The sequence below is a fragment of the Cystoisospora suis genome, assembly GCF_002600585.1.
Source record: "Cystoisospora suis strain Wien I chromosome Unknown contig_3621, whole genome shotgun sequence".
Lineage (NCBI taxonomy): Eukaryota > Apicomplexa > Conoidasida > Eucoccidiorida > Sarcocystidae > Cystoisospora > Cystoisospora suis.
In genome coordinates this window covers 1-10,444 of record NW_027156416.1, presented here as the reverse complement: position 1 = coordinate 10,444, position 10,444 = coordinate 1, and the positions used below count along the sequence as shown (strand labels likewise).

Below are 10,444 nucleotides of genomic sequence, written 5' to 3'. Positions count from 1 at the left end.
GAGACAAAGAAAGAAAAGAAAGAAAAGAAAGAAAGAGTGAGAAAGAAAGAAAGAGAGAAAGGGAAGGGGAAGAAGAGTAGAGAGTTATCCTTTCGTTTTTGCTTTCAACGGTAGGTAGTGAGAATCTGTCACAGAAGAAGCCTCCCAAGACAATCGACGCACCTACAAGAAAATAAATCGCTAGCTAAACGCATGCATGAAGACCTGTGCGGAGGAGAAGAGATAGAGGAACATAGAGTGAAAGAACGCATCATACACAGCTAGCTAGCTAGCTAGAGAAAAAGGAGAGGTGGATAAAAGTACTAGCTAGGCTTGGATATACTGATCCATATTCATTCATACATACATGCATGTCCCCATATACAGATTGACAGGTCTCCATACATCCCTACCAACATAGATACTCCTACACACGTGCTTTCACCTTAAATATATATGCATGTGTATAGTCATGTATCTTTACTATTACAGAAGGACAGACAGGTAGAGGATTTTTCTCTCCTTTTCAGCATCTTCTTCTTCTTTCTTCCGTCCCCAATCGATCTACATCAATTCGAAGATGAAGAAAGAAGAAGAAAAAGAAGCTTCCAAGTCGCACTACAGCGTCGACAACTCTACGAGTTATCCTGTGTATATACGCTCCTGTGTAGAGAACTCATTCGATGTAAGGGGGAAAAGACAAGACATCTAGCATGCTTTCAGTGGTTTGGTTCCGTCGAGACAATCCTTTCTTTCTTTTCTTTCTTCAATCTTCTTTCCTTCTTCCTTTCTTTTTCTTTCCGACGGAAAAGTGGAGAGAAAGCTTTACAGAAGTGTGAATGAATGATAGACTTACTCGTGCATAAGAAATGAGAGAAGCGCATGCAGCCGAGGCTGTCTTTAACTGGAGTTCTTTACAGAGATGATTCTTCACTGTATCTTCCGACTGAAGTAAACTCCCCAAGTCTTGATGCAAATTCGAAGCTAAAGAAAGAAAGAGAAAGAAAGAAAAAAAGAAGAAAGAAAGAGATAAGAAAGAAAGAAGTTATGAAAGGAGAAGTCTTCGGATCGACATAAAGAGACAGGTACCTCCAAAGAGAGAAAAAGAGAGCTTCAAGAAAGAGCTTACAAGAAGAGAGAAAAAAGTAGTGAAAATAGAGAAGAGATGATAGAAAGAAGGAAAGAATCAACGGGTTCGCGTCGGACAAGAACAAACAGGTTCAGGTGTACATACACTTGAAATCCTTGTATCGAACAAGACGATGTTTCAGGTGTATGTACACCAGACGTCTTAGAAAACAGCGACTCGATTTCGCGGGGAGAGAGAAATCCTTTCTGGATTTCTCATGAAGAAGATAGGAAGATTCCGAAATCTGGAGAGAGAGAGAGAGACATATATATATTTATGTGGGAGAAGAAGAGGCATTCTTTAACTTACTACTGCATGCACTCTTTCGAACTTTGATAAATTCAGCTTGGCACGTATCGACAAGATTCTCAAGCTTTTTGTCCCAGGAGGATAAAGAAGAAGAAGAGGCGTTTAAGCTGGAGCTACTAGACTTTTCACCTTGAGCCGAGTGCGTGCCTCCCTCGGATGAAATAACACATGCAGGGCGAACCTAGAGGGTGAAGAGAAGAGAGACCAAACGAAAGAAACACTTTACAGATAAGTAAAGAAGAAAAGAAAAAAGAAACGAAGACACAAGCAAGGAAAAGAGAAGAGGAAAGAGGTGTATATTCACTAAGGAGACGAAAGTCACGATACCATACACGTGGATTCAAGTAAAAAGATATACTTCAACCCCCCCCAAGTCACATACTTTCTTTTTCAAAACATCTATCTATCCACCTATTCCTATCAGACTAACTGTGACCTAGGCGATAGATAGGTTGACGAGAATCTATCTTTTCAAGACTTTTGCATTCAGCGAGGGAATCTCCCACACACACAACCCCACCATGCCCTGTTGAGCTATATGCGGTCTGTACAGCTGTGTAGATAACGCGTATATATGTATGTATGTCCCTACAGATATATAGATAGGTCTCTCTCTCTCTCTCTCTCTATATATATATATATATATATATATATGGCATCGTATAATTATCATGGAATGGATGTTTTCTATGTACAAGAGTTTAGCGTCACAATGGAATCTGCCGAGGGGGGTGAGAGACACGTCTGTCTCTCTACAGCAGCAGCGACAGCATTCATTCATTCATTCATAGAGATCTTCGTATCTATGTGTGTCTTTCAGAAGAGAAACAAGTAGCATGACGGAGAAGAGGAGCACCCTTTGATGGCCTCTGCCTTTCGATCTACATATAAATCTCTCTACACATGCATACAGAGATAGATAAAAGCAGATGAAGAGAGAAGAAAGACAGATAGACGCACACACGAAACAGACATAGAGAGATGGGAAGCTTAGAGAAGATAGGGAGAGGAGAACCGGAGAGATAGATAATAGATTTCGAGATAGATCAATCAATAGACTTCGTGTAAATCCTTTGCATCTCCGCACTCACTTACCTGTAATAGAAGCCCTTCAAGAATCGAGAGGTCATTATTGATCGAGAATTCACAGAACTGGAGCTTGAAAGTCCTTCTATCGAAGATACATACACCTACCACATTCACTCCTGCTGCATTAACGAGTCGCCCTCCTGGTAAGGATGAAGAAGAAGAAGAGCCACTACTACTACTGCTACTGCTAGAAGAGCAACTCGTACTTCTCCCTCCTAGAGATGCGCTAGATGTTTTACTGAACTCAACCGCACATAAGACTTCTTCTCCTTCTCCTATACCACTATCTTCTTCAAGAGAAGAAGAAGAGACATCTCCCTCTCTCGCAGAAGAGGAGGGAGAATCATGAGAAGATGATGAGCAAGAGCCACCAAGGGAGGAAAACATCTTGGACAAGAGGAAGAAGAAGAAGAAAATGGGGAGATGAAGATGGAGAGGAAAGATGTGTGACTCAGGGAGACGAGAAGAAAAGTCCACGGGGAGGTAGTTGGTGAGAAAGAGAGGGAATAGAAGAGAAAAAGAAAAAAAGAAGGATGACAGAGAAGCGAGGAGATATGAAGAGAGTCGGATTCAGGTGTACATACACTCCTGGAGGGAGGACACGTCGTGTGACGATCAGCCAAGACCACCCACCCCCTTGGACCCGTCGTTTGAGATTCTCGTAGTCTCTTTGAACAGGAAGTACGTCAGAGAAAACTAGATCATCATCTCCATTCCAGAAAAGAAAAAGAAAACGAAAATATAAAAAGCCTAAGTGAGAAGGATGAAGAGAAGTGACAAGCCCCCCCCTCCACACTGTCTGCTGCTCGCTGGGGAATCTTTCCTCTTTCTTTTTCTCCCTTTCTACGACGAGAGAAAAGAGAAAAAGCCAAGACCACGAACGTAGATAAAACTCATCTCCATATAAAACAGGAGAAAGCTATCCATCTCCCCTATCTATCTATCTAGCTTCAATCTTTCTATCCTTCTGTCTATCTACTCCTCATCGATTAATGGGGTTCCAGGACAGCCCACTTATCCATCTTCTCCCTCGCCTAGACTTCGTTAGCGAGAAAAGTTGAAGATAGAAAAGAAAAGCGAAGAAGAGAAAGAAGATAGAGCTGCACAAGCCAGAACACTCTGCTGTCTCTCGGTCTTTTCCTTCCCCGGGGAGTAAGTAAGTAGCACACGTGAACGAGGCGAAAGAAAAGAAGCTGCAACAGGGAGAAAAGCTATCGACCGTCTTCTTGACAATGGTAGATTTGAAAGTCCAGTGGCGATGCTTTCTTTTCTCTCTAAACGACCTGAAGAAATCGCGTCACATTCTTCCCTTCTAGGGCAAGAAGAGAAGGAAGAGAAGAGCCAAGCGAAAACACGAGACGAAAGGAATGAACGAGTGGAGTCTCTTGCGCGCACACTGCCAGGAGAAAAGGAACAGCCGAAACAGAGGGGGGCCTGGCGCCTCTTCCTGAGAAGTTTTGCGAAAGACAACAGGCCCTTCTTGAACGAATAAGCCAGAAAGGAGAGAAGAAAGAGGCTTTCTAAGGAAGAGAGAAATAAAAAGACAGAGAGAAAAGATAATAAAGAAGCATTTCTTGTTCTTCTTCTCACATGTCTCCTCGAACCACACACTGAGAAAGAGCAAGTCTCACCCCCCCCCCCTCTCCCCCTTTCCCTCTCTCTTCTCCATGTGCTGCTGAAAGAAGGAAGAAGAGTGAGAAGCGGCTAAAGTTTGCTATCTTCTGTCTCGTGGTTCTATGCTTCCTATCTTCTATGTAGGGGGTGGCTCTATGCTTAGTATCCAGCTTAGTAATGGCGCTTAGGAGTCGTGAGGAAGGCGGCGGGGCGTAGGGGATGTCTCGAGATCCGGCTGTATGCTTCTGAGAGGTCTTGCAAAAAGGAAAGAAAGGAAAAGATCAAGAGAAAGAGAAGATTTCTTTGGAGGGAGGCTAAGAAGTACAAGAGAAAAGACAAGGGGAGAGAAGATGAAGGACATAACTGAGTTAGATTCTTTCTTTCTTTTTAGCTAGCTCGCGCTTGTCTTCCCATCCATCTTCTTCGTGATGGATGAGGGAAGTCGTTAGGATCGATCCTCGTCTATCGTTACCTGCTTGTTGGCTCATTTCTCTTGCTATATACCGATACACACAAATGTACCTATACATGTATATATGTATCGAGATATATACACCTGCATATATATGTATATGTGCACCTAGATGTATACATGTATATGAATATGTATGTAGATCTCTTATTGAACAGGCACAGAGGTCTCATTCACACTCCTACGTTGTAATTCTCCCTATTGCTTTTACCTATCCCTTCAACTCTATCCAGCTAGCTATACATACCATGAGGTATGCAATAGATATACATGCATGTATGTCTAGTACACCTTTATCTAAGTGGATATACTATATACATATATATGTGTAGTCTAGTATAGATATAGACAGATATATAGCTATGTATACATGTATTGTGACAAATGCGAATGTGGCTATTTAGTTAATCCTGAGGGTGCCTTTGACTTCATGAGAAGTTTCTCTTTCTCTTCTTGGCTGCATTTTATCTTTCCTTGGTATTCTATGAGAAAGGAAAGCCAATACTCAGTGAGAAAGACTGCAAGAAAAGAATGTTAATTAAGAAAAGAGAATGAACACCCTTATTCTGTATCTAGTTAGATCTGGTCTAGCTATAAGTAAGAAAGTCTGATGGAGAAGGTGTCTTCTTCTTCTGTTCTGTTGGCACTCGACAGGAAAGAGAAAGAGAGAGACAGAGAGAGAATAGAGAAATAACGAGGACAAGAGGAAGTAGTAAGGTCTACTAGAATGACAAGAGAACCGAAAATAAGGACCGAGGTTACACCCTCTTCTTCTTCTTTATTCCTTCCTCCTCTCTTCTATCTTTGTCTAAGTCCTTATCTGTGTACTTAAGATTCGCGGTGAATGTATACTTCGTCCACCTGACATGAAGAGAGAAAGAGAGATAAAAGAAGAAAAGAAAAGAGAGACAAAGACTAGGAAACAGTCTCTATGAGAGGAAGAACGTTCTATCTTCCTCCTCTCAGACTTCGTGAGGTTCTCGCCAGTCAATCCATTCTTCAGCAAGTCGCGGTGCATGCAGAAGGTAGGAGAAAAAGAAGAAGAGCGAAGAAAATGGAGGACTTCTTCTTCTCGTGCTGTCTGGCGACTCCTTCCTGTAGAGCGCTCGTATCCAAGACAATCTGAGAAGGGAGAAATTCTGAAGGACATGAGCTGGGTCGTCTCTAGCTATTAAAGGGAACGTAGACACCAACATTCTCAGGTGTATGTACACCGCAAGATTCTCTTGAGAGGACTGACTGCTTTTTGTGTGAGAAAGATCTCTTTCCTCGTTTCTTTCTCTCCTATTGTTGCTTTCTGTCGTCCCTTTTTGAATCTTCGAACCTTCTTTCTTAAGGTGCTTTCTTCTTCCTAACAGAATTGCATGTCTTTTTGACAACGTTTTCTTCATCTCTAACTTCTTTTTCTTCTTCATTCTCTCCCTCTGTCTTCGCTTCCTCCACTTTCTCTCCAGACAACTTCCAAGGACGACCTTCTTTCCACCACATCCCGTCCTAAACTCAATTGATAGGAAGAAGACCTATCCAAAGCATCTTCTTCTTTTCTTTCTCAACCCCTATCACGAGCAAGAAGAAGATTTCTTTCTTTTTCTCTCTCCTTCTGTCGGGTCGGGAAGCACTGTCAAGTGTATTTTCTCTTCTCTTTCTTTTATCTACCCGAAGTGTTTCTCTCTCTGTTTTCATTCTTTCTTTCTTCTTTCTTTCATCTCTTCCCTTCATCGCGACTCGCCTCGTTCTTCTTTCGTTCTCTTTTCGTTTAAAGTCATTTCTTCTTCATTCAAGACATCTCCTTGCTTCTCAATCTTCCATCCTTTCCTTTCTAATCCTTCTCAGCTCCTCAACGAGAAGATAACTCTTCTTCATGCACCTCCCTCGCAATTCTCTTCAAGGACGGGTCCTCTCTCTCCCTACCAAGCCGTAAGAGAGAGCGCTATATTCTTTCTCTTCTTCTCCCCCCTCTTTCGTCGTCGTCTTCTCTATTTCTTCTCTTCAGTCATCTTTCCGAACGCTTCTCTCAAGAAGCAAAAAACCTCACATACAGACAGACAGGGGGCATAAAGAAAGAGAGCTGACGAAGGGAAGAAAGAGACAGTAGGAAGAATGGCGGCTCCAGCAGGTCCGTTACCGGCAGGGAATGCGTTTGAAGGAAAGAAGCGTCATGATGCGGATATGTATGACAAAACAGCAGTCGACATGGATGTGCCTCATCGACATGGGGGAGGAGGAGAAGAAGATAGTGACTACGGCGGTATCGAGTACTATTATGAACAGAAGATCGACGAACTCCAGCGAGTCATTCATGAAAAGACGCAGGATAAACGACGTCTTGAAGCTCAGAGAAATGAACTCAATGCGAGAGGTATAGATGGATAGACACATCACTATGTATGCACAAGCTCCTGCTTTTCTCTTCTTCGAAATAGCAAAGACTTGCTTTCTAGTTCCTCTCCTTACTCTCTGTTCGAAGTGTACATACACCTGAAGAAGAGTGGCAGGAGTGTATCCGTTAAAGGAATTCAAGGGAGCGGAGATAGATGAGAGGAGAAGAAGAAGATTAGACGGCGATAGGGAAGATGTGTGCGTGCCTGAGTGTATGAAATAGGCAGATAGGGCTTGTCTATGGAATGATGGCTATTTCACATATCGTAGAAAGCGAAAGAGATACTTCTGTGTATATCTCTATCTAGCCAAATCATATGTAAATGAAAGATAAACATGAGAAATAATGTCGGCAGAGTAGTAGGAGTGTCAGTCACGACTGGCTCTACTCCCCTGTAGATCTGCACCTCCTATCTTCTGTTTCATACCCTCCTTTTCTCTCCCTCTCTCTTTCTCTCTCTCTATGCTGATACAGATGCATTTACTTGCATGCAGATCCATGAAAGGATGATGGCCCAAGTGTAACTGAGCTCGTGGAGAATGGGGGTGAATGAATGAATGAATGAAACTTCTCTCTGTTTGCGCGATAGACGAGGGGGCGATTCCTTCTCCTTTCTCGATCTCTTCTCTGGTCTCAAAAGGGGATGGATTTCTCTTCAAAGTAATTAGGAGCAGTCAGCCCTCTGTTGCTGTATAATGACTTACACATACATCTGTATATATCTATCTCTATGAATATGTGTCTATATATATGTATATATATCTATGGAGGTTGTCTCTCTGCTGTAGATTCCTTGGTCTCATGCGCATGCACTTCTGGGAATTCACCTGCATATACACACATACCGAAACAAAATACGCACATATCCACCACCCATACATATTTATACAGAGAGATCAAAGATAGATTGATAGATAGATAAAGATAGGTAGGTAGGTATAGAAAGATGAACAGATATATTGGGAGATAGATAGATAGATAGATTTACAGTTGCGATATCCTTTTGTTCATAATTCTAACTATACCCTCTTTCCTTCTTTTCTTATTCTTCTTCTTCTCGTTTTCCACCTTTTTCTTTTTGTTGCTCTTGATTGAAGTGCGTGAGCTTCGGGATGAATTGCAAGTGCTTCTCGAGCCTGGCAGTTACGTAGGCGAAGTCATTAAAGTCATGGGACGCAACAAAGTCCTTGTCAAGGTAATCCTCAACTTCTCTGCAGAAGAAAAAGAAAGGAAAAAGATGAAGAGGAAGAAGAAGATTCTCTTCATGTCACCTGTCATCTCTCTTCGTCATATCATACATGCACGTGTATATAGAGATAGATATATAGATAGGTATGTTGATCGATAGGTATATGTAGATCTTCCCATAGATGTACGATGCCTATCTCTCTCTGTATATCTAAGTGTAGATTCATGCAGTCAATACATATCCCTCTCTCCTTCCCTGTCTAGATGTATGTATATATGGATGTGCGTGTATATATATATATATATATATATGTATGTAGGATGTCGTATAGCAGGTGTGTATGTATGAGTCGGATGGGCATGTAACGCACACTCTAGAATTCAGTCTAGAGAGGACCAGCTTTTATCCCTACCTAGCTAGTCTTCTCTATCTATCTAGCTGGATGGATCTATCTACCTTTCTATCGTGAATCCATCTATCTTTGATCTACCTATGTATGCCTGTCTATCTATCTACCTATCTATCTACCTATCTATCTACCTGTCTTCAATCTGTCTTTAATCTATCTATCTATAATCTAATGTAATCTATGTATCTCTATGTATCTATCTATCTATCTCTTTCTTTTTCATTCTTTCCTTCCACCTTTCTAATAGCTTCTCATTCATCTTTCTTCTTCTTCTTCGTTTCCTCTTTTTCTTTTTCTCAAACAACTCCGTCTTTATCTTTCTTCAGCTAAAGAATTTCCATTCGACACCCTTCATTCCCTTCCTCTGTTTATCTCACCTCCACCTATCCACCCTTTCTTTCTTTCTTTCTCTCTTTCTTTCCACTCTTTAAACCTTTCTGTCTTTCTTGTTTTCTCCAGGTGAATCCGGAAGGCAAGTATGTGGTAGATGTAGCGAAGAACGTCGATCTCTCTCAGTGCACTGTCAATACACGAGTCGCTCTCTTGAATGATAGCTACAGGCTCCATAAGATTCTCCCGAGTAAAGTCGATCCTCTCGTGTCTCTTATGAAAGTTGAGAAGGTCCCGGACAGCACCTATGAGATGGTAGGGGGCTTAGAGCAGCAAGTGAAGGAAGTCAAAGAAGTGATAGAGCTTCCCATCAAACACCCTGAACTCTTCGAAAGTCTCGGCATATCGCAACCCAAGGTAAGGACAAAGTCTCTTCTCTCTCCTCCTCTTGTCTTCATCCATTTCTCTGCCTATCCATCTTTATCTATCTATCTATTTGAATCTGTGTATCTATCTTTAATCTAGCTGTTCTCTCGCTCTTTCTATCTCTCTGGCTCTTTCTGTCTTTGTCGGTCTACGTGCACATGTATAGATCTCTACCACTCTGTATATACTTCCTGACTTGAATACATATATATATATATGTATATATATATATATATATATGTATATATCCATGTCTGTGTATGTGTATGTATGTGCGTGTATAGACATGTCGTCGTGGGGGGTGTGTATTGCGTTCTTGTAGAGGGGGAGTGGAGGGGATTCCCCAGTCTCTTCTTCTTCTCCTCCTTCCTTGGGGGGGCACGTGGCTCTGAATCATCAGATCTCCCTACATACAGGATTTGAAAGACATTTTTTTCACCTATTTATCTTATTGTAGACATCCGTAGATTAGATAGATAGATAGATTACAGATAGATTAGAGACAGATCAAAGGTAGATAGATAGATAGATTAAAGATAGATAGATGAAAGGCGGCGTGTATGAACACCCATGATGTATTTATCTGCTGGCAAGTAGAAAATAGATGGAGATAGAAAGATAGATACATCTTTTGGATAGAAACAGGAGAACGTGAGAAAGACTTTCACATTCTCTTGTATGTATGGTCTATTTATGTCCCAGACACTCTGCAACCTCAATGGCAATTGTATAGGTCTAGATTCTCCTTCTCCCTGGCTGTCCATATATATAGATATATATATATATACTATCGATGGAAGTCTATACATATAGGGAGAGAGAGAGAATGTTAATAATCTTCTTAATTAACCTCAGTTTAGGAAGCTTTCTTTCTATCTTTGTATTTCCTATTCATAGACGCTACATAGCTACACTTCATATTCATACATAGATAGATAGATCGATACTTACCATTTACATTACTCCTTGGGAGAGTGTCTATCCCTCTGTCAGTTTTCCCCTTCAAACACCAAGATGGCGGTGCTTCTTCTTCTTCTTCTTGTGTAAATCTATCTAGATGGAGAGGCGTGAAAGAGAGAGGAAACGGGGAAGATAGGAGAAAGAGAAGATGATATGGA

At 41.4% G+C, this 10,444-nt stretch overlaps 2 protein-coding genes across 2 annotated transcripts; one reads left to right on the top strand and one right to left on the bottom strand.

Annotated features, from left to right (window-relative positions):
• Positions 1-831: 831 nt before the first annotated feature.
• Positions 832-4,083, bottom strand: CSUI_007027 (domain v domain-containing protein; the record flags this gene model as incomplete). Its single annotated transcript, XM_068067177.1, has 3 exons — positions 2,513-4,083; positions 1,418-1,598; positions 832-963 (listed from the first exon to the last, which is right to left on the bottom strand). Coding segments are annotated over exons 1-3 (693 nt in total), but the record flags the coding sequence as incomplete, so codon positions are not given.
• A 1,609-nt stretch (positions 4,084-5,692) lies between these two features.
• Positions 5,693-9,317, top strand: CSUI_007026 (26s protease regulatory subunit 8; the record flags this gene model as incomplete). The annotated part of the gene is made up of 3 exons (XM_068067176.1): positions 5,693-6,951; positions 8,070-8,167; positions 9,030-9,317. Coding segments are annotated over exons 1-3 (645 nt in total), but the record flags the coding sequence as incomplete, so codon positions are not given.
• Between the last annotated feature and the right edge of the window lie 1,127 nt (positions 9,318-10,444).